At 43.8% G+C, this 24,922-nt stretch overlaps 1 protein-coding gene across 1 annotated transcript in view; it reads right to left on the bottom strand.

Moving 5' to 3' along the window:
* The window catches only part of TTC7B (tetratricopeptide repeat domain 7B), a 236,156-nt gene that overhangs the window by 163,472 nt on the left and 47,762 nt on the right, over positions 1–24,922 (bottom strand). Inside the window, exon 5 of the mRNA XM_012660002.1 lies at positions 19,648–19,769. Within this exon, the coding sequence (XP_012515456.1) occupies positions 19,648–19,769 (122 nt within the window). The remainder of the gene's footprint in view (positions 1–19,647; positions 19,770–24,922) is intronic.

Raw genomic sequence — 24,922 nt, 5'->3', positions numbered from 1 at the left:
CTTGTTTGCTTTTGTTGAGACAGAGTCTCACTCTGTTGCCCTGGGTAGAGTGCAATGGAGTCACTGTAGCTCAATGCAACCTCCAACTTCTGGGCTCTACGCGATCCTTCTGCCTCAGCCTCCCGGGTAGCTGGGACTATAGGCACGTGCCACAACGCCTGGCTGGATTTTTCTTTCTTTTTGGTAGAGACGGGGCCTCACTCTTCCTCAGGCTGGTCTCAAACGCCTAAGCTCAAGCAAGCTTCGGCCTCCCAGAGTGCTAGGATTACAAGCATAAGCCACAGGTGTGAGCTACCGCACCTGGCCCAAAGAAAAAGTTCTTAAAGGAAATTAAAAGTGCTACTCCAATGAACATTTGAATGATAAGAAAGCAAAATAGCATTATTGCTGATAAGGAGAAAGTTTTAGTGGTCTAGATAGAAAAATCAAACTAGCCACAACAGTCCTTTAAACCAAAGCCTCCTCCAGAGCAAGGGCCCTAACTCTTTTCAATTCTGTGAAGGCTGAGAGAGATGAGAAAGCTGCAGAAGAAAAGTTGGAAGCTAGTAGAGGTTGGTTCATGAGGTTTAAGGAAAGAAAACATGTGCATAACATACAAGTGCAAGGTGAAGCAGCAAGTGCTGGTGTAGAAACTACAGCAAGTTATCCAGAAGATCTAGTTAACATCTTTGATGACAGTGGATACACTAAACAACAGATTTTCAATGTAGACGGAACAGCCTTCTACTGGAAGAAGATGCCATCTAGGACCTTCATAGCTAGAGAGGAGAAGTCAATGCCTGGATTCAAAGCTTCAAAGGACAGGCCGACTCTCTTGTTAGGGGCTAGTTAAGGGACTTTAAATTGAAGCCAGTGTTCATTTACCATTCCAAAAATCCTAGGGCCCTTAAGAACTGTGCTAAATCTACTCTGTCCATGGTCTATAAATGGAACAATAAAGCTGGGATGACAGCACATCTGTTTACAGCATGGTGCATTGACTGTTTCAAGCCTAACTTGTTGAGACCTACTGTTCAGAAAAAAAAGATCCTTTTCAAAATATTACTACTCATTGAAAATGCACCTGGTCGCTCAAGAGCTCTGATGCAGATGGACAAGGAGATGAATGCTGTTTTCATGCCTGCTAACACAGCATCTACTCTACAGCCCACGGATCAAGGAGTCATTTCGATTTTCAAGTCTTGTTATTTAAGAAATACAATTTGTAAGGCTATAGCTGCCCTAGATAGTGACTCCTCTGATGGATCTGGGCAAAGTAAATTGAGAACCTTCTGAAAAGGATTCATTATGCTAGATGCCATTAAGGACATTCATGAGGCATGGGAGGAGGTCGAAATAGAAACATTAACAGGAGTATGAAAGAAGTTGATTCCAGTTCTCATGGATAACTTTGAGGGTTTAAGACGTCAGTGGAGAAACTAAATGCAGATGTGGTGAAAACAGCAAGAGGATTAGCATTAAAAGTAGGGCCTGAAGATGTGACTGAATTGCTGTAAACTCATGATAAAATTTGAACAGATGAGGAGTTACTCTTATGAATGAACAAAGAAAGTGGTTTCTTGAAATGGAATCAACTCCTGGTGAAGATGCTGTCAACATCTTAGAAATGACAACAGAGCATTTAGAATATTACATAAACTTAGCTGATAAAGCAGCAGCAGGGTTTGAGAGGACTGACTTCAATTTTGAAAGAAGTTCTACTGTGGGCGAAATGCTATTAAATAGCATTGCATGCTACAGAGAAATCTTTCATGAAAGGAAGAGTCAATGGATGTGCTCAACTCCATAGTTAACTTAGGAAATTGCCAAAACCACTTCGACCTTCAGCAGTCACCACCCCGATCAGCCAGCAATCATCAACAATGAGGCAAGACCCTCCGCCAGCAAAAAGGTTATGACTTGCTGAAGGTTCAGATGATTGTTAGCATTTTTTTTTAGCAATAAAGTGTTTTTTAAAGAACATAATGCTATTGCATATGTAATAGACCACAATATACTGTAAGCATTACTTTTATACACACTGGAAAACCAAAAAATTCACATGACTCCTTCAGACTACAAAGAAATGACACTGGAGGGTAATACGATCCACAGATGCAAATTAATAATAGCAACAGAAATGTAAGTATGTGGGTAAATATAAAAGACTGTATAAACATTTTTTATCTTCTTTTAATTTCTATAAAAAATAAAATTATACAAATGAAAAATTAGTATACTGCATTGGTGTGTTTATAACACAAAGATTTTAATAGCACAAAGAAGACAGGAGGAAATGAAGCTATATTGGAGCAAAGTTACTGTATTTTACTGAAATTAAGTCAGTATTAACTTAAAGTAGATTGTTACAGTTTAAGATGAATATTGTAATCCATCAAGAAACCACCAATATTTTTTTTTTAAATGCCCTTAAAAATCAATAGACGAATTAAAATGGTATACAAAATTTTTTTTTAACAAAAAAGAGGAGGGGAAGAATAAAGAACCAAAAAAGACATGAGACATATATAGGAACAAAGAGCAAAACAGCAGATGTAGATTCAATCACATCAATAGTTGCATTAAATGTGTATGATTAAATACTCCATTAAACAGGCAAAAAATGTTTACTGTAGATAAAAAAAGCAAGATCTAACTATACATTATCTGTAAGGAGATACAAAGAGACACTTTAATCCAAAGGCACAAATAGGTTGAAAGCAAAAGGATGAAAAACTATACCGTGTAAACAGTAACCATAAGAGAGGCAGAGTGGCTATATTAACGTCAGGTAAGATAGGCTTTAAGTCAAGAAACATCACTAGAGACAAGAGACATCTACCAAAAACCCATAGTTAACATCATGTTTATGTTGAAAGACTGAATGCTTTCTCCCTAAGATCAGGAATAAGATAAGGATGTCTACTCTCACCACTTGTATTCAACATCGTGCTGAAGGTTCTCTACAGTGCAATAAGGCAATAAACAGAAATAAAAGGCATCCAAGATTGGAAAGGAGGAAGTAAAACTGTTTATATTCACAGATGACATGAGCTTATATGTCAAAATCCTAAGTAATCTATTAAAATATTATAAGAACTAATTAATGAGATTTACAAGGTGGCAGGATACAACATCCATATATAAAAGCCAAAAGTTTTTCTATATGATAACAAGGAATAATCTGAAAATGAAATTATGAAAACAATTCCATTCATAATAGCTTAAAATGAATGAAATACTTAGGAATAAATTTAACAAAAAATGCAAAAGCTATACACTAAAAGCTAAAAAGCATTTTTTGAGAGAAATAAAAGAAGATCTAAATAAATAGAGAGACATTGGATTGGAAGCTTTGCTGCTGTGAATACGCCACTTCTACCCAAATTGATCTAGGGTTTCACTATGATCCTTATCAAAATCCTGGCAGGCTTTTTTGGGTAGAAATTGACAAGCTCATTACAAAATTTAAATGGAAATGACTAAAAATAATCAGAATAATTTTGAAAAAATAGATCAATGAAAAAAAATAGAGACTCCAGAAATGAACATTTACATTTATGTTCAATTAATTTATTTTTTACTGAAGTGTTCTAAAGTGTCAAGGCAATTCAATGGGAAAAGAGCAGACTTTTCAACCAATGGTGTTTGGACAACTGGATATCTATATGCAAAAATAGAAATAGACCTTTACCTCACACCATATGCAAATATTAACTCGAAATAGATGAGAGACCTATATGTAGAAGTTAAAACTATAAAGCTTCTGGAATAAAACATAGGAAAAAATCTTTGTAATCTTAGATAAGGCAAAATTTTCCTAGATATGACACCAAAAGGATGATCTGTAAAAGGAAAAACTGATAAATTGAACTTCATCAAAATGAAAAACTTTTCCTCTTTCAATGAAAAAAAAGAAAATATAAGCCATGGACTGGCAAAAAATATTTACAAAACATATATATGATAAAACACTTGTATCCAGAATACATAAAGAACTCCTACAGGATTGCTTGAGGCCAGGAGTTCAAGACCAGCCTGGGCAACATAGCAAGATCCTGTCACTACCAAAAAAATAAAAATAAAAACACTTAGCAGACTGGTGTGCAACTATAGTCCTAGCTACTCAGGAGGCCAAGACAGGAGAATTACTTCAGCCCATTAGTTTGAGGCTGCAATGAGCTATGATTGCACCACTGCACTCCAGCCTGGGTGACAGAACGAGACTCTGTCTCTTTTTTTTTTTTTTTTTTTTTGAGACAGAGTCTCACTCTGTTGCCCTGGCTAGAGTGCCGTGGCATCAGCCTAGCTCACAGCAACCTCAAACTCCTGGGCTCAAGCGATCCTCCTGCCTCAGCCTCCCGGGTAGCTGGGACTACAGGCATGAGCCACCATGCCTGGCTAATTTTTTCTATATATATTTTTAGTTGTCCAGATAACTTCTTTCTATTTTTTTAGTAGAGACGGGGTCTCGCTCTTGCTTAAGCTGGTCTCAAACTCCTGAGCTCAAACAATCCGCCCGCCTCGGCCTCCCAGAGTGCTAGGATTACAGGCGTGAGCCACCGCGCCCAGCCGAGACTCTGTCTCTTAAAAAAAAAAAATGCTGGGACTGTTGGTTCATGTCTACAATCCTAGCATTTTGGGAGGCTGAGATGAGAGGATTGCGTGAGGCCAGGAGTTTGAGATCAGCCTAGGCAATAGCAAGACCCCCGTCACTCCAAAAAATAAAAAAATCATCTGGGTGCAATGGTGTGTGCCTGTAGTCCCAGGTACCCAGGAGGCTGAGGCAGGAGGATCACCTGAGCCCAGGAATTGGAGGCTGTAGAGCTATGATGACGCCATTATACTCTTGCCTGGGCAACAGAGTGAGACCCTGTCTCAAAATAAAAACAAAAACAAACTCTAGCAACTCAATTATAAGACAGCCCAATTGAAAATAGGGCAAAAAATCTGAATAGACATTTCACCACAGAAGATATAAGAATACTAATGAGCACATGAGAAGCTTCTGAACATTATTCATCACCAGAAAAACATAAATTAAAATCACAGTGAGATACTATTACAAACTTATTAAAAGTGGCTCTAATTAAAAAAACTGACAATACCAAGTGAATGGTATGGTATTAAAGGTATTAAAGGGAATTAAAGGGAATAGTAAGAAACTAGGACCTCTTACATTGCTGGTGGGAATATAAAATGGTATAGCCACTTTGGAAAACAGTTGGCAATTTCTTAAAAAGTTAAACATAAATTTAACCACATGACCCATCAATTCCACTCCTATGACTCTATCCAAGGGAAATGAAAACATATGTCTACAGAAGTATTTGTACATGAATGGTCATAGCACCGTTCCTCGTGATAGCCAAAAAGTGGGAACAATCCAATGTTTATAATTGGTAAATGGATAAACAAAATGTAGTATATCTATACAATGTAACAACTTCTCAGCAATAAAAAGGAATGACCTACTGATACATGCTACATTGCGGGTGAACCTCGAAAACATGCTAAGTGAAAGAAGTGAGACACAATGGACTGCATATTCTATGATTATATTTACGTGAAATTTCTAGAAAAGGCAAATCTAGAGAGACATATAGCAGATAAGTGGTTGCCTGAGGCTAGGGATGGGAGTGGAGGTTGATGGAAGAGGTATGATGAACTTTTTTGGGTTTTAGAAATGTAAACCTGAATTGTGAAGACAATTGCACAGCTGTGTAAATTTATTAAAAAAATGACCTGTGTAACAGGTGGGTTTTTGATTTATAAATTATACCTGAATAAAGCTGTTAAAAAATACATAGCAGCTTGCTTTATGATAATGCCTGGCTATCTCCCCGTCCCCTGCTTTCATCTCTACCTTCTCATTCTTTTATCTCTTAATGTCACTTGATTGATTTTCATTCTGCTCTCAGCAGTTTTTCATACGGGGTCCCAGTCCTGGCAAAGAGCCCTGGGGGGTAGCTTCAAGTCTTCGCAAGGGCCTGACTGCTCCAACCCCTTAGACGGTACAAGACAAAACCCCTCTCATTTTCAGCTGCTAATCTCAAATTGGCCGGACAAGCTTGCCAGTAAATACTTGGTGGCTATTTTAGGGTGTCCTTTTCTCAGGTCCATCAGATGCCCTATTGCTGCCTTCTGCTTTCATACAAATACAAATAATATGCCAGCCATGAGGCAATTGATAGTTTGTCCCGATCAGCTTGTATTTTGGGGTTCATGAGGATACCCTGTCATCTAGTTTTGTTGTAAATGTTCATGGGTTTTGGTTTTGCTATCTAGTTACTGTGTCTTTTTTAGGTGGATATATGAGAAGAGCCACAAACTATGTTGTCACTATTGCTACCATCTTCCCAGATTTCTTAGTTGACAATTCTTGCCTGTCCCTCTATGGGAGTTGAGATCCCTCTACTCTGTAGGGTTTTATTTATTTATCAAACCCTTAGACATGCTTACTGTGTGCTGGACATTGTTCAACTGCATTACAATTACTAACTCTCTTAATCAGCCCTATGAAGTTGGTACTATTATTATCTCCAGTTACAGGTGAAGAAACTGTTAACTGAGAGAGGATTAAGTAACTTGCCAAGGTCACACTGCCAGTAAATAGAAAAGCGAGGATTTGAACCCAGGCAGTTGGATCCAGAGTCAATGCTAGATAACGCTGCCTCTCACAAGCACAAAAGTGTATCTGGCCTTATAAATTCAGCACTAAACCATGACCATCACCCCCACCTCATTTCCCCTAAGATCCCCATCAGATGGTAAATCTTACCTTTAAAGATCAAATTCAATTCTCAATTCTTCTAAGAAACCTGATGAACTCACCCAAGTAGTTAGCTACTTCCTCCTTCCTCCCCTCCCTTCTCCTTCTCCCCAGCACATCCCTTCATTATAGTGCTTTTCACAGGGTGTTATAAGTATTCGTTGTGTTAAGGAATAAATTATTTAATGACACTGTGTTAAAGCATGGTAAAGACTTCATTCGGCACCATGGTGATAGGTATAGGGACCACCATGGTGTCTTGCAGTTGGAGAGAGGGATTGGGCTCAGCTCCGAATATAGCTTGGGCAAGTGGGGATTTATGGACAAGAAGTGGGGGGGCAGGTAACTGGACAGAAAATTACTAAGAGGAAGTATCATGGGTAGCAAGGATTCTGGCTAATCTAACAGGATTCTTGCTGAAGACAGGCCAGGTGATCAGACATCACCTGGGGGATGGTGGAGGACAAGGAACCCCATCAGATATCATGGATTGGGGGTTCTGGCTAAACTGACTTAGTTTTTTGTTTTTGCCAAAACTAGATTTTACAAGGGAGTGCACAGATGGGCCTAGCAGAAGATTCAGAAGACTGACTAAAGTTTGACCAAGCAAAGAACCTTTGTCAGGTCATCCTGGTCTTTCCCATAAGCCCAAAGAATACTTTCTATTCATCTTATATCCCCAGAGCTTACCCAGTAGGCTCTAAATAAACATTCATGGAACGGAATTGAGTAGGCAACAGTTTTGAGTGTGTGCTTTTTTTTTTTTTTTTTTTTTTAACTTACTGGCTCAAAATGCACTTGAAAGCAATATAATCGCATCTTTTTAAAAAGTCTGTAATTCAGATTTTACTAATGAGGTTTTCTGGACATTCTTCAGAAGAAACACAGCTTCAGATTCTTCCTGATATTTTAATTGCTTGTTTCCAGTATGCAGGGATTGCTGCTAATTTGCCAGGGAGATTCAAAGGAGAACCAGCGACCACAACCGTCAGTCAACCAGCACAGAGATAGAGAGGACGCAAATTATACCAAGGGAAGGCAGAAAGGAAGAAGAGCTAGCAGGAGAAGAAAGGTACAGCGTGTCTGTGCCAAACCTAGAGAACTGTCACCAAAAGGCACTTGTGAAAAAAAGTAAAAATTCAAACCTAAAATAGAGAGGAAGGTGGAAAAACCAAATGTCAATTAAAAAAATAATTCATTGATTTTTTAAATCCTGTAATTTAGTGCAGGAGTTTGCTATGAGAACACACGATCATATTATAGATTTCCTTATTGGTGGGCAGACCTAGAGCAGACACTGCCATACAAATGTAAACGTAGCTAACTGTCATAAAATTTACAGCCCCGCTCATTTTCAATAGAATGCTCTAGCAGAAGAGAAGTCATAAATTCTCCCAAGATGTCTCAGTCATTTTCTGGGCTTTAGCTCAATCCCTCTCTGCAATTTTCTCTACGAGTTGACTAAAAATAGCTCTGCAAAAAAAGAATGGAGAGAAAAAGAATGATTTTAAAAAACAAGTAGGAAATATCCCTTGAAAAGCGTTGGGGCCTCCACCCCCCAACCCACCTTTGTGTAAAATATTAATGCATTTGACACCTAAACCAGGGAAGGGAAAAAGCAGGTTAGTGAGCTCTGCTCCCGGCAAGGGCAGAACCGGGATGCCGCATGCTTCCCCAGCCTCTCCTTCCCAGCCGCCCTGCTTCCCGGGCAGATCCATCTGCACCCGCTCTGTGATTACCAAGACAGCTCCCCACAGTCTGCCGGGCTCAGAGCGGGTGAAATTTGGCTTCCTTCTTTATCAGACAGGATGTGAATTCCTCTTTCCCAACATACATGTGTCATTTCAACGGCCTGCCCCTGCGGGGTTGCCTACACAGGCCACACTCAAACACTCTCGCGTGCTTCCGTGTCCAACTTTACCCCATGAGGTTTCAACTTGAACAGCTACATACTTGAAGTCTTTAAAAAATTCAGATCTGGGAGATTGTGGGAGCAAATGTTCCCAACAACTAACCAGGGAAGATGACAGCTTTCTTTCCTGCTGTGGGAACTGTGGAATCCCATCCAGATGTGTATGCCACGCTTAAGAAAGGAGCCCTACAAGCACCGAAATTGCACCAAGCTTGGAACTTCCCAGAAATAAAAGACTCTGTCAGGGCCTGTTAATCATAAGGCCACCGTTATTGTAAACTATGCAAAAACTATACACCAGGCACATTCAAGGTACAGATCCACCCCCAAACAAAACAGAAAAATTCCTACCCAAGTGGAACTTAGGTTCTAGTGATGGGAGACAAGTATAAACAAATTAAATAAGAAAAAAATATAATGAGGGCAAAGGGTTAATAAATTCCTTTCCTCTTTTTTTGAGAATTTGACCCTAGGTTAACTTTCTAGTTTTGTTTCCCTGGAAACCCTCATAAAGACAAAATGTCAATTATGTTACCAGGCAACATTGCTTATGATAAAAATGACCCCTGACTGATAACTTGCATCTGGCCTGGGAGGAACTATAAATACCTAAAGGGGATATTGTAGCTTTGAGTTTCCATGAGTGTGATGATTCTCACAACTTGAGCATATCCCTTGGGAGACCCTGAAAATGTGGGGCATGAGCTGTTAGGCCAGGATAGATGGCACATCGGCCCCATGTGGGTCTCTCCCTTAGGACCTGAGCTGTCCCTCGAGGTGGGGAGGGACAAAGAGAACAGCTCCTGGGTGGCTATATGGATTGTTGAGAGCACAGGTGATGTGGAGGGAAGCCCCCGACCCTGCCCTGTGGCAGTTTATGGTTCCGTTCCACACCTTTCTAAGTAGATGCGGGTCAAGTGCGGCCCATGAAATTCTTGTGAGTTGGAATGTCTGGCTGCACCTAAGAAGATCCCTGGGAGACACTGTCCATAGTATATCGATGCCAGTTAAATGCCAAGGAGAAAAATGAAGCAGGGAGTAAAGGACGGGTTTGCTGGACAAGGTGTGCCGAGGATCCTCTCGGGTCTAAACAACGATCGCTCCGGCTCACCTTTGCCAGGCAGCTCCTGTTTTCCAGCTCAGCTCAGGGTTCTGCTCAGTCTCCTCCTCTGGAAAACCTCTTGTAACCGCCAAACTTAGGTCAATTTCATTTAAAATGGACTCTCAGAAATGGGTACCTTTCCTCCTCAGAGCTATAACTACCTTAGGCTATAATTACACATCCAAGAGTACGATGATCTGATTTCTCTCTGAAAGCCAGGAGCAGGGCTGGATGCTCACCCTTTTGTCCCCAGCACCTGAGGAGTGCCGGGCACAGAGGGGAGCTGAGACCCTGGTAGAGCAAGTGAATGTCTTAACACATCATCTGAAACCAAACAGTGGTGGGCAGCATTCCTCACACCACACTGTGCGTTCCCGCCACGGATGTCCATCCATCTTACCATCCAGAGCTCGACCCAAGAGCTGGTCTGAAAACATTGTCATCTGGTCAAGTCTTATATCAGCTGTTCCCAGGGGATGACTCTCCAGTTATATCAAGAGGTATTGGGAAATGCTCAAAAAAATTAGGTTAACTCTGACTCTTAGACACCAAATTATATAACCATCTTTTTAAAAGAAAATCTGCAAGGTAAAAAGCGAAGGTAAGAAAAAAAAAATTGCATTGTCTTCTTTCCCTTTCCTAAAAGGCTTAGTCCACTTGTAATTTACCTGTTATTTATTTTCCTGCTGGACTGGAAATCTCACAGCGATCATTTACTGTCTTGACCCTAGTTCCTAGCACATAAACACTTGGCGGATGAATAAATAAGTAAATGAATAAACAAGCAAAGACTCTTCCCTTCCCCTCCTGCCCCCAGTAAAACTGAAAACCACTCTCCTCGACAAATTATATACCAGTTCATCTTTCAGGGAATTCCAGTTTCTTAACGGTGGTTAAAGGAATTGTAGCCTGTCTTTCAAGAGGCAGCATATAGCTGGGCAAAAACCATGGGAGGGGCCTTTGTGAGATGCAATTAAACTGCCAATTAATTCATTAAACTTCTCCTCTACTTTGGAAGCCCAAAATGACCTACCCCGTTGTTCTTCTGCTGAAGCCAAGGATAGACCAGCATGGATGTACCCACCTTGCTGAATGCTGATAAAGCTTTCAGACCATATAGGATTCAATGCTCATTATGTGCTGGCACATATGAAGTACACTGAAAGCAAGTACCTGTCCCTGTAATTCATCACTGAAAAGAGAAGTCTTGGGGTTTCATAATTAAAACTGTTAAAGATGCCTTTGGGCCGGGCGCGGTGGCTCACGCCTGTAATCCTAGCACTCTGGGAGGCCGAGGCGGGCGGATTGTTTGAGCTCAGGAGTTCGACACCAGCCTGAGCAAGAGTGAGACCCCGTCTCTACTAAAGATAGAAAGAAATTAATCAGACAACTAAAAATACATAGAAAAAAAATTAGCCAGGCATGGTGGCGCATGCCTGTAGTCCCAGCTACTCGGGAGGCTGAGGCAGGAGTATCGCTTGAGTCCAGGAGTTTGAGGTTGCTGTGAGCTAGGATGACGCCACGGCACTCTAGCCCGAGCAACACAGTGAGACTCTGTCACAAAAAAAAAAAAAGATGCCTTTGTTTCCACACTGAAGTTTTAATGGCATTACGGTATGAGCCAGACCTAGCCCACATTTAAACAGAGCAGAGAAAATGTGGCTGATGCTTTTTATTACATAAATAATTACATCTAGCCTGGCTTTTAAAAGTCCTTAACTTCTCAGTGTAACGTATGCTTTTGAGTTACGCTGCTTGGTACTCCATGTTCGAGCAGACGGGACTCACCGGGCACGGGCAATACGGCCCCGAGTGGCGAGAGAATGGACCGAGAGCAGGAGCCAGCTGTGTGACCCTGAGGAAATCACATTTCCTTGTTTCCTCAACAGTATGTAAAGTCCATAAAAGCAGTGACTGGGTCGGACCTGCTCACTTAGAACACTTTTTGGCACTAGTAAGTAACCTAGTAAAGGGTCTCGATACATACTTGTTGAATAATTTCTGAATGGGATTTCTCTGGATCTCATCTACAGAGAGCAGCCATTGAAACAAATGTTCTCTAACCACTGTGGCGCTCCCGGGTTTTCAGAATGGTTTCTGCAACAGCAGTTCAACCATTGTGAAAATTTCCCTCCACAGCGAAATGATTCACGGGAAGTGCACAGCACGGTGACCAGATTAGCCAAGTCTTCCGGACACTTCCGGACACAAGTGAGCGCCTGAGCAGCATGTGGCATGCCCACAGTGGCCCTGGCTGGCCAGGCTGCAGAGAGGTGCCCCATACCTCACGCTGCTCCATCCACCTCCCCTCTGAAGCTGCTGAAGTAGCCCCCTCACACAGACTCCCTCCATCACCCCCACCTTCCTAGAATGGCTCCTGCTGAGGTTAGAATATGGCTTGTGGCCAAAAACCAAGTAAAATGAACCAAGTCCAGCTGAAATGGGGGACATGACTCTGGTGGCACCAGACTCTGCCAAGTGAACTACCCTCGGCCCTTCCCAAAACCCTACCTGCCTTCATGGTCCAGTGGCTGCTCAGCCCCTAGAGAATGAATTCCCTATTCCTTAGCCTGGTATTTCATCTTCCACCATCTTTCTACCATCCATCCTTCCAGCATGAACTCTACCTAGGAAAAGAAAACGGAAGTAACATTTCTGGAAAGTGGCCTACATACAGTGCAGCCACTTCCTCCTGTATCAACTGCTCCTCACCCTCCCCTGCCTACCTCCTGCTCTTCCCACCCCACCAAAATCCTGTTCAAGGTCACAAACGTCTTCCATGTTGTCTAACCCAGAGTCCATGCTTTGGCCCTTCTTTATTAACATCTCAGCAACACTCGGCACAGGTGAGCACTTCCTCCTCCTAGCACAGGCTCCCTTCTGGCCTTCACAAGGACACGCCCTCAGCTCCTACACAGGCTCCTCCTCGTTTATTCAACTTCCAACCCCACAGGTGTCCAAGCTGGGTCCTGAGCAGTCTTCTCTGTTATTTTTACACTCTGTCGCTCACTGATCTCTTCCAGTCCTGGGGCTTTGACTATAATCAATATGCTGAAACTCCCAATTTCTAACACATTCAAATCTCGCTCTGTGCACAGATATCTTCCCAGTTGACATTTCCACTGAAACGTCTCACAAACATTTCCAACATAACATATCCCAAGGCAAATTCTTCATTTCCAAACCGGGTCCTCTCCTTGTCCCCGCCCCATCTAACCAACTGCTTAAGACTGAAACTGGGGAGTCACCTCTGACTCCTGCATTTCCCTAGCCCCCTGGCCCCCAAATCCAATTCACCAGCAGTGCTAACACGGTAGTTCTAATGGACATCAGAAATCCATCTACTTCTCTTGGTCTCTACTCCCACTGTCATCTCTGAGGTGGGCATCTAATGTCCTGACACCTAGTATCACCTTCCCTTTGTCCTGGTGACTTGGGGACTTGTCTCTGGACAGTCAGCACTCTCCCGCTGTGAGCCACCATAGTAGGCCTGCCTTCTTCAGGGTAAGCCAGACCAAGACAGTCTGTGACTCTTCCCTCTTCCAGCTGTATTTCAGTTACACTGAACTCCTTTCGGATTCTTAAACACACAAAGCTCTTTCCTGGTTAAGACCTTTGCACATTCTGGGCCTCTGCTTGGAGTACTCTTTCCCCTGCTCTTGGCCTGGTTAGCTCCTTCTCAGCCTTCACTCTTGGTCTCATCTCAGTGTCGCCTCCTCGGAGGCCTGGCCTGGCTACCCCATCTAAGCAGATGTCCTCTGTTACCAGCTTTCACTGCACCCATTCATTTCCCAGCACTTATTACAACTTGTAATTATGTACATTGGTTACTTATTTATCATCCGTCTCCCTCACTAGACTGTCTCCTCCCTGAGAGGCCAGACTATGCCTCTTATATTGGCCAACATATACTCGCACTGAGCACAGTTCTTGGCACGTAGCAGAACTCAATCAATACTTGCTAAAGACGACCAAACCCACTGCATGCTGGGTCCTGTGAGGATGGCTTTACATAAACATGCTCAGATTTCTGTAGAAACCCTCCCTCCAGCCAGACTCGTCCCTCATACCCTGCAGAATACACACAACGCCAAGTACAGTTCTAACTCCATGCCTCTACCAACTACTTGGAATGTCCTGGCTCTTCCTGGTCTGCCTGTATCTATGTCATTTCAAGCCCACTTTTCCAAATCTTTACTTTACTTTCCAAATCACGTGGCCCTCCCAGCAGAGCAGCCCTCCTGTTTGCTTTTGTGGTAACCTGGACTTCCCCTGTCTCCTGAAACAGCTTGTTTTCATTCTTAGTTCTCCACGAGACTCAATTCTCCACGAATTCTAGGAGGGCAGGGAATTGTCTCTCCTCCTCACCACCATATCAACACTGCCTAACACAGGCCCTGCACCTAATAAGTACGTAAGTAATCCTAATTAACTGAATGAATAAATGACCTTACTGAATGAATGAATGAATGAATGAACAGGTCTGGGAGCTTCAGCTCATTTAAAGTGATTAGGTGTTCTTTCATTGTTTATTCTTTTATAGAACCATATTGTAACCTTTAAAGTTACTAATGTTCAGGTCTTAACCTTTTTTCTTTCTTTCTTTCTTTTCTTTTTTTTTTTTTTTAAAGAGACAAGGCTGGTCTCAAACTCTTGGCCTCAAGCGATCCTCCTGCCTCAGCCTCTGGAGTAGCCGGGACTATAGGCATGAGCCACAAAACCTTGGCTCTGTTTCCTTTTCTCCTACTATCTCCCGAGGGCATTTCTTTTTCATTTCTTTTTTCATCTCTGCATCTCTTCAAGAGTATCATGTACAAAAAATTGGCACTTATTAAATGCTTATAGGAAACATGTCTGAATTCTCTCATAGTCACTGCATTGGCCTCATAATGTCAAAAATAGTGTACAGTTTAAAGAGCAAACACTTCTCATCACTGCAAGAGGGAAGATGGCCTGAATGCTAGAATACAAAGGCCACGCCGCTCCTGTGCTTGGGGCAACCAGTGAATCCGACAAAGCACCCCTGGCTTCCTGGCTGGTACTCTCCGCCCTCCCCAGGATCACATGGGCTCTGGCTGCCTATCTGCTGCTGCTGCTATCTCTGGCATAAACCCAGAAAGCACCCTCCTCAGCAACCCATAGGACACAGCAGGGCCTCACGGACCCCTTTTTGTGCCACCTCGGTCTAGGCCACATTGAACAGGGCTGAACAGTCTCAAAGTTCAACAAGATTATTTAGGAAGATTAAAATTTTTAAGTCAATGCATAGTGGTGATTAGTGGTCTATTTGTTTGATTGTAAAAACAGAACTCCAAAACCCCCTCCATATCGCTTTACCTCTGGCTTGGCTGCAAGCACCTCGGGGAACCCAAGGTCTGACCCATCCCTGCCAGACATCTTGCCTTCTCCGAGTCCAGGCCTCGCAGGCAGAACTCAGCGATGCAGCCTAGGAAACGGCACAACCCAATGGCCACATCTCCCAGGTGTTGATGGTCATTTGCCTTCTTGCTTCAATTTATTCCTACCCCTACCTGCATTAAAATCAATTCAAAGCAAAGGAAAACACACACTTCAATCCATCTTGCTCACCCAGGACACCTGGCAAAGCTGACAAGAAGCAAGGTTACCTGAAATGTCCTTTGCTACCCTTTGTTTACAAAAGATGGGTAAATATTCCTAAAACAATGGGCCGTAAATAATTGGCATCCCCAAATCAAGCTCCTCTGGCAAATTCTGGCTGCCATGACTCAAGTGGGGAGTAACATTCCTCTTCTCAGATGGCTGAGGCCGTCTCTCTGCCGCTGGCTGTGCTGCCAGATGAATACCCCTGTGCTGAGGCCAGGCCCGCCGGTGCCACCAACTTTCTCTGAAGAGCCATCAGTGATCAGACAGGGCCATCAGTGATTAGAATGTCACCCCAGCTGATTGTCATGTGTCTGGAACAGCTGTTTGGTTAAAGCAGCAGCCGTTGTAAATAAACGCCCTGCCTCCAGGCCCTGCAATCCGGGGAAGAACACCTGCTTCTCCACAGACTCCCACTTCAGCCAGAGTCTGACCTTAATCTGCTCCCCTTTTTGGTGGGCAAATCAGTCAGGCATCGTTGTAACTGGACTTTACAATTTACCACTTGCCGTCTGCCTGACGCTTCACGAAGTGCTTCCACATGCATTTTCCTATTCGCTCCTTGCTACTGCTCTATGAGGTAGGTGACAGTCACCCTATTTTACAGATAACCTGAGACCCAGAGAAAAAAAGCCTGGTTCCAAATCCAGGACTGGCTCCAGGACCCCTCCTGCCCCTCACACAAGCGCTTGCCCTGGTGAGGCATTCCCAAACCCTTGGCTTCTCCCAGGCGCCTGTGCCAGCCCTCCGTGGAGCCTCAACAAGATGTTTTTTTCATCCTTAACAGGCTCGCTGCTGCCACCCAGAGGGAGAAGAGAAACTGGCGTGAAGTAGATGTGGGTGCCTCCGAGTCGGACTGTGCCCAGGGACTCCTGGGACTGGGAAGGGAGGATGTTCTAGGCCTGAATGGCAACTGGATATTCTCTCTCTCCTCAGAGGGAAGAGGGAGGAGGAGAAAGAGGGGGACAGAAGAGGGAGGGAAGGAAAAGATGGAAGGGGGAGGAAAGAGAGAGGGGAAAAGGTGAGGGAAGAAGAGGGGTGTGGGACGGGGAGGCTGGGGAGGAGGGAAAGAAGGAGAGGCTTTGTGACACGCTGCAGGTGAGACACAAGAAAAAGCCTGCGGAGAAATCACCAAACCAGCAGAGGCTGGGAACCATCGCGGGTCATGTCTCCTCCTGGGGGTCAAGTGCTCTGCCCCAGAGGCAGGGTGTTGGACAAGGACACCATCCAAGGGTCCCATCAACCCCTTTACATGGAGTGATAGCAATTCCCCTGCAGTGGCACAGTGCTAAGAAGATTGAGGTCAGAAACTTGGCACCCAAGGCACCGTGTGACCTGCAAGTCACATGGCCTCCGAGTCTAGACTGTTCTGTAAAATAGGGGCAACACTATTTACACCTCTGCCTTTGCAGGGCAGCAGCGGCAGTGAAAGAGAGAATGCTGTGAGACAACGCCGTGAGGGTCGGCGAAGATGAAATACAAGCACTTAGTAAACACGAAAGCCTCGTTGGGTTCTAAGGCATTAGAAGGGGCCCAGGAACTGGTCCTGGCATCGGGTTATCTGACAGAGATGCCCAAGTTCACCAGTTTTGCAGTCACTCCTAGAAAAGATGGGAGAGTTGTCCAAGAATAAGATTCAGGCCAGGTGCAATGGCTCACACCTGAAATCCCAGCACTCTGGGAGGCAGAGGTGGGAGGATCGCTTGAGGCCTGGAGTTCAAAACCAGGCTGGGCACATAGCAAGACCCTGTCTCTACAAATAATAGAAAAATTAGCTGGGCTTGGTGGTATACAGCTGTAGGCACAGCTACTGGAGAAGCTGAGGCAGGAGGATCACTTGAGCCCAGGAGTTCAAGGTTGCAGTGAGCTACGTTGATGCTAGTGTACTCTAGCCTGGGTGACAGAGTGAGACTCTGTCTCAAAAAACAAAAACAAACAAAAAGAATAAGGTTCATTACTATAACTCAGTAACTCCTCAGGGATAATAACCAAAAAGCTGAGTATATATTTAGGTATATTTCTAAAGAAAAAAAGATGTGTTTTATCAATTTCCATCTCTTATTGCCAAACTAACCTACACTGTATTTTCCTACCACTGAAAATCAGTCAACTCTGTCCATTATGTCCTTCCAGATATATATAAGGAAAGTACAGACAAAAAAAAAAAAACAGGGATCAAATACATCAGAAAATGGAACCGTGGGAAGCCACTGGTGCTTAGGAATAGCAGCTGCCTCTGTTCTGTCCCTGCTTGCTCCACAGAGACACTGGCTGTAGGTGTCACTGATAAGTGACCCTCGAGTATGGCTCTCGGGCCCTGAGTAAGCCCCTGGAGTGAGTCAGGCAGCCCTGACTGTACTTGGCATATCCAAAACCTCCCACTGGTTCCTCTCCTTTTGTCTATATTTTGTGGTCTCAAAACCAGCCCTCACCTCTACCTACCTAAAAGTAATCTATCACTACTGTTGCACAATCCAGCCTTTAGAACACTGCAGCTAGCAGGGAGCTTTGAAGGCACCTGGCCCAATCCCATCTATGGTCTTCAGAGCCTAGAGAGAAGAGCCAGAGGACAAGAAAAGAAAAGCCTTCAAAGTTAAGCATTCCCTGAAGGCTACATCAATAGGCATTTCCTTGAACTTGGGTTAAAGTAAAATAAAATGAGAAATGAGTCAGTAAGCGGCATGTAATCCATCATCTGGAGCAACCCTCTCATTATTATTTTTAAGCTGGATTCCAGTGGGCAGCCAACATTTCAGGGGATGAGGTCAGAGCCCAAGAGTCTTCCTTCCTCCTCCCCAAGGATCAGGCATCAAAGATGAAAATAAATTATCCAGCCCACCCTTATCAACCTCACACAAAGCATTTTCAATTGAACGTATTGGTGTGGCACCCCCGGGAGCCCCAGGGGGATTAATTCCTGTGTCTGGATGTCGGCACTAACACATACACCCACAGGTAAACGAGAGGAAGAGCAAAAGTTGAGGGTTCCTCTGTGATGACCACCATTTATCATGAAAAGGGAAAAGAAACAGATCGCTAGAAAAATACTCCATGTTACTTCTGTTCTCCCTCTATTTATAACAGCAAAGAAAACAGAACTTAATCTCAGCTTAGGGGATGGGCACCATTGCTCAGATGATCTCAATCAGTGGCAGATGAGATCAAACGCAAGAGCATCTTCGTGCCAAAGCCACCAAGCTACTCCAAACCTTGGGGGGTTTGTTTTGTGGCCTTTTGTGGGCCATGCTGAGCTGAGCCAGTGGCCTTTGGAGCAGAGCAGGCCTTCTCTCACAAACAGTTTAATAGGACTTGGAAAATAAGCATTTATTCTCAACTAACGGGAAATGAATGCATGTGGCTCTCGACCACCAAGCAGATGAAATCCTACTTTTATGAGCTAAGCCCCAAGGTTTGAAGCTCTTAGAAATGAAGAGGGAGCAACTCCATTGTTTATTTTTCCAAAGGCTGGGACATGTGTCCCCTCTGCCATTCAAAGCACTATTGGACTACTCCTACAGGAAGGGGAGCAGGCCTCTAGGGGCCTCCCACGCGAAGCCTAGGAGGAGCTACAGAGGAGCCAGATACATACTGTTGGTCTTCATGCACATCTGTCCTGCAGCACAATGTCAAAACAGGGGACAACTGAAGAGATTTGGAATAAATCAGCACGTTTCTCACAAGAGCAACTCAAAAATGAAAACAAACATCAAATGCACTAGAAAGCTGTCCCTTCCATTCACGTTCTTAAACCTTTTTAAACCCTTCTCAAAGGCAGCCCAAGTTGGAAATGTTCTTGTGTGGCATCACGACCACACTCACTTTCATACAAACTGGCTGAGATTCGGCAATTCCGATTCTCTGAACTGATCAGCCACTGAAAGGGAGATGCTCCTGTGTGCCAGGCTTTCCAATTCATTACCTTTTCCTCCAGCGAAGTGGGGAGGCCCGCGCGGTGCCACTCCCGTGGAGGAAGGGCGCTGTAACCCCCGGCAGCCCTCAGATCCGCCCCACCCAGGTGTGGCGCTCCACGCCTGTGACTCACGCTCCCTCCCTCTCTTCTCCCACCTTCCTGTCTCAGAGGAAAGCAAGAGAGCCACGTGGAGAAAAGACAAAAAGAGCCAATGTTCATTCTTTTTTTAAAAAAATACTCCAATTGTAGTTCATATTTAAAATTGCTTTATTATAATAACTAAACTGGAGACAGCATTATAAGGCTATTTTCCTTCTTTAGGAAGTGGATTAAAAAATGAAGAAGCTTACCCATTTTTGAAATAGAGGACATGGGCTCTCTGAAGTCCTGTTTCTAGGAAAAAACCTAGTTCTTGATCGTGGGGAGCAGGGCCAGGTTTAGGGCTTCTGTTTTGAATATTAGTAAGTATTACCTAGAAGGGGAGAAAATCGGAAAACTAATCAGATGCACATCCAAGCCTACTTCCTTCAAACCCTATCTCTAAATGCACACCACAACTTGACGATCCCCCTTCCACATGCCAGGATCAGTGTGGAGGCACAGGGGCAGAAGTGCAAGCGTTAGAAAAGCAGGGACTGACTTCTACTAGACAGGAAGCAACCAAGCAGCCCAGGGGCACACGTGGCCCTCCTGGTACCGAGAGCTGAGGAAGCAGGGCACAAGGAGAAGCACTAGAGGTGGAGCAGCCCTGCTGCATGCCAGGATACTGACGGGGAGGCTGGGTGACACAGAAGCAGCTCCCAGCAAAGGGCGGGAATCGTCATCATCTGCCAACGGCCAAGGTCACCAGTGCGATGAGCTCCAAGATGAGCTGAGAAGTGCCGTGATCAGCACTGGCCCTGGAATTAACCAGAGAAGGCAACTCGCCAGGCTCCAGGGCTGAGGGGCTCTGCCGCTTTGTAGCCTGGTGAGTTCGGGCTAAGCAGCAGTCATCTATTCTCAAGGGGAGAGCTGAGAAAAACAATGTAATCTCTCTCTCTAAACTTGGCCTCTCGTCAACGGATAATGGGATCTTAAAGGTTTAAATATTTAGCCCTGCAAGATAGACTGCCAACTAATCAGGAGAAAGACTTGCAAGCTGAATTGGTTACAATGAAGTATAAACACGTATCTGCTACTCTCTTCAAACTCACAAGTCAAATAAAGCACTTCTCAAAGAGAAACCCACCCGTGGCCCATTTAAAAACCATACAAGTGGCAATATAGCAAGACCCTGTCTCTAAAAAAATAATAAAAATTAGCTGAGTGTGGTGGCATGCACCTGTATTCTCAGCTGCTTGGGAGACCGAGGCAGGAGGATCACTGGAGCCCAGGAGTTCAAGGATGCAGTGAGCTACGATCGTGCGCTATGATCGTGCCACTGCACTCTAGCCTGGGCAACAGAACGAGACTCCACCTCTTAAAAAAAAAATACAAGTGTTCTCCAAACAAGCTGTCCGCATTTGCTGAAAGTCAGCAGCTCTCCCAAAGACCCAGTTGTTAGCCAAACCCCAAGTAGGGAACTACAGCCCAGCATCTTATGGAAATCACCGGATCCTCCCTGACCCAGCACCAGGTTCTCCAGGTCTCCTCCTCTCTCGCTTCCACCCGCTGCGGGAGCCTCCTCCGCACATCCTCCAGGGGCTAAAGACACACGGAGCACCTTCCTAGGTACTTTTCTCTTCTCTCTTAAGTCTCTCTTGAGCTGATCTCATCCATTCCTATGAACCTCACATATCATCAATAAGCTGCCTAATTTACGGCTCTAGTCCGGACTTTCTCTACGAATTCCAGACTCATACATCCAACCTCTCCACTTGAAGGCACAACGCTGAAACTTTTAAAAATTACCCTTCATTTGCTTTGGGGCATAGTTTTTAATTTTGAAATGCCATGATCATTTTAAGCAAAAACAATTCAGTACAGCACAAAAAAGAAAATTAAAAAATCACCTCAACAATTCCACCACACAGAAATAACCACAGTTAAAATTAGCATGTATTGAACAACCCAGATATCTTTGTGTACACATGTATCAGGCAGAGGAAGATAAAATCATTTTACAAAGAAATGAGATCATGTTATATGTGCTGGTTTTAAATTTAAACCATCACATTTAATTTAGTTAAATTTAACAGAAGAAACTAAAGTGTAACCAAAGTAATCACTCAACTTCAGGAAAAAATTTTTTTTCACATAGTTCATAAAAGGTCTCTCTAAAGTTAAAAATATATGTTATTTCTAGCATTTCAATCGGCTTTTTTATAGTTTCCATCTCTCTGCTGAAATTTCCATCTGTTCATGCATGTTGTATACCTTTCCCACAATATCCTTTATCATAATTAATCACAGTTATTTTAAAGTCCCTATCTGATAGTTCTAACACATGGGTCATTTCTGGGTTTGGTTTTGTTGCTTTATCTCTTTACTATGGTTTGTTTATTCCTGTTTAGTGTGTGTGGGGGGAGTGTATGTCTCACAATTTTTTAATTTAATGTTGAACATTGTGTGTAGAAAAAACAGGTAAATAATATTCATACCTGAAAATGGGCACCCTTCTTCTTCCATGTGGGAGATTGAATCAATCTAGTCAGTAGTTGGGTTGGGGCTGGGTTTGTTGTTTCTATGGTTATCTTCAGCGCATCACAGACTTCAAATTCCTCCAGCAGTGGGCTACTAACTCGTGTTCATGTGGGGCCTGGTATACCAGAATGTTCTTCTCAGTGTTTCTGCCCCACCCTCAGTGTTCAGCAGCCCTCTGAGTGTGAGCGACAGAGGAGGTCTCTCTCCGTGCTCAGGCCTCTTGCCAGCAGTATTCTGCCACCTCTCGTTACTTGGTGCTTTGTTACATGGCTGGAGGGGGAGGGGATTCTTGGTCCCCCTGGTCCAGCCTGAGTCTTAGGCGGGTCTGTATACCTGGACCACAGGGATGGGGCTGGTCCTCAAGGGCCTCTTACTAGCCATCTCCCTCCTAAGTCTTGGAATGCCTTCCTGGGAAGAAAGCCACCAAAACTCCACCCCCAGGAAGCCTATGAGCATGATTACACTCTTAGGAGCCCAGGTTCCGCCAAACCGAGCTCTCTGTTACCACTCATCATAATGAACAGCACTGTCATCCACTCAGCTGCCCAAGTCAGACACTGGGGAATAAGCCTGGTACCCCTCTCCTCTCATATCTAATCTACTACCGTGTCCTCCCTAATTATTTCTCAATATGTCTCTCCATCTTCACTACCGTTGCCTATCTCAGCTGCCATCACTTCCTGTTAGATTTCTGCAGTGGCCTCCTATATGGCATCTCTGCGTCCTCGCTTGCCTCCCTACTTCCCTTCCACTCTCTGCATGCAGCCTCAACAATTTTTTTAATAACACAATCTGGATCACGTTATTCTTATGCTCTTTCTCATCGCTCAGATAACGGCTTGTTATTTCCTCAGAAGGGCCTTCTCTAACCAGCCACATCCAGCAGGTCTCCCCTGTCGTGCCCTCCCGCAGCATCCTTTTCTATTCTTTCATTGCACTCAGCAATGTATTTTTTTTTTTTTTTTTGAGACAGAGTCTCACTCTGGCCCTGGCTAGAGTGAGTGCCGTGGCGTTAGCCTAGTTCACAGCAACTTCAAACTCCTGGGTTCAAGCGATCCTTCTGCCTCAGCCTCCCGAGTAGCTGGGACTACAGGCACACGCCACCATGCCCGGCTAATTTTTTCTATATATTTTTAGTTGTCCAGATAATTTCTTTCTATTTTTTTTTAGTAGAGATGGGGTCCTGCTCTTGCTCAGGCTGGTCTCGAACTCCTGGGCTCAAACAATCCTCCCGCCTCAGCCTCCCAGAGTGCTGGATTACAGGCGTGAGCCACCAAGCCCGGCCTATTTTTTTTTTTTTTTTTACTCGATCACCGGCTGTCTTCCTTCACTGTGCTATAAATTCCACAAAGTCAAGGGCCACACCTGTTTTATTTACCGATATATATACACCCGGTGTCTACTGCAGTGTCTGGTGTGGGTTAAGCATTTGATATATATAGTAAATGAATGAATAAATTTCGAGGCTAATCATACTAATGCAGAATAAAGACAATAGGAAAGTAAGCTACTGTGTGTTAGGCACTATGTGGGTACATGGTCACCTCATTTATTCCCCCACAAAACCCACTGAGATACACACTATTATCCTCTCTTTACTGAAGGGGAAACTGAGACTGCTCCACTGAGTGAGTTGCCTAATTCATATGGCCAGCAAGTGTTAGAGCTGGTGCTGAAACCAGGTCTACCTGACTCCACAGCCCTGCTCCTTCCCCTGTGTCTGTGTTTGCTGCAGAGCAAAGTCCAGAACAGCAAAGTCCAAGACAGGGTGGCCAGAATGAAGCTTTGGTTATAAATGTGAAGCATGGGAAAGACACCAAAAGGCAGAGGGAATAGCATAGCTCGGGGTTTAGCCTGAAGTCTAAGCATCTTAAATTTAATCCCTTCCTCACAAAGAGCCTCCAACACAAGGGCCTGGGCAGGAGCATTGTTTGGCAGTGTTGAAGCCACCACTTGTTCCATGGATAAACACTTCCCTGTGAGAAGACTGCCAACAAGTGTCCTTAACAAGTGCAGCCTGCTTTGGCAAAAGCATACAGTCAACTACCGAGGAAGCATGATAGCACGGGGAAAGGAGATTTTAGGTGAAAAGATCCAGGTTCAAGGTCTGGTTCCAACACTCTTCTCCACTTGTGGGCTTAGGAGAACTCCTCTGATCTCATAGATAGTCACTGTCCTCATCTATATAATGGAGGTAACAACACCTACCTCACATGGTTGGTCTGAATTGCAAACGAGAATTTAATGAGCATACAATCCTTAATGGAGACATATTAAAGAGCTACCTTCAAATAAGGACAAAATAAGTATATTTACCATCACCTTTATTTCTTAGCATTGTTTTTAGAAATTCTGGCAGCATGGCATGAGAGAGATACAAGATGGAAAATATTATAAAAGAAGAAACAACAACAAAAATCATTCCTCTGCCATAGATTTGTATTCTTAGAAAAATGAAAAGAATCAACTCTACTTCTATAGAAGAGTTCAGAGTCATGGCCAATGACTGCTCTCCTTGCTGTCCTTGATAGTCTTCAAGATTTGGCTTAGGTGTCATCTCTCCAAGAGTTGTCCTTGAATTTCCACACTAGTCTAAGACCTTTCTCTGGGCTCACCGAGTTCTCTGAGTGTTCCCCACCAAAGCACTCTGCATACCGGTTATGGACCTGTGTCCTCATGAGATGGTGAGATTCTGAAAGGCGTGCTCTGTGGCTTAGTCATTTTAGGGCCCCTGATGTCAGGCATAGTATCCAGAACATAGAAGGCACTCGATAACTGTTTCTGTACATGAATTAAAACATTGTAAGCATTCTTACATGTAAAAATATAAGGAAAATTATGATCCTATTCACAAAGCAATAAAAATGGAAAAGATCTGAGAATAAGACAAACCTACTGAAATCTGTAAAACCAAAAGTCTTGACAAAATAGGGAGAAGGTTATAAATGAGAGAAGATTAAACATAATTCTCCAAATTAATAAAAATTCAACCAAATCCCAACT

Source organism: Propithecus coquereli, unplaced genomic scaffold (genome assembly GCF_000956105.1).
Source record: "Propithecus coquereli isolate 6110/MARCELLA unplaced genomic scaffold, Pcoq_1.0 Scaffold646, whole genome shotgun sequence".
Taxonomy (NCBI): domain Eukaryota; kingdom Metazoa; phylum Chordata; class Mammalia; order Primates; family Indriidae; genus Propithecus; species Propithecus coquereli.
The sequence above is the reverse complement of the archived record's forward strand: the minus strand, read 5'-3'. Positions and strand labels throughout refer to the sequence as shown.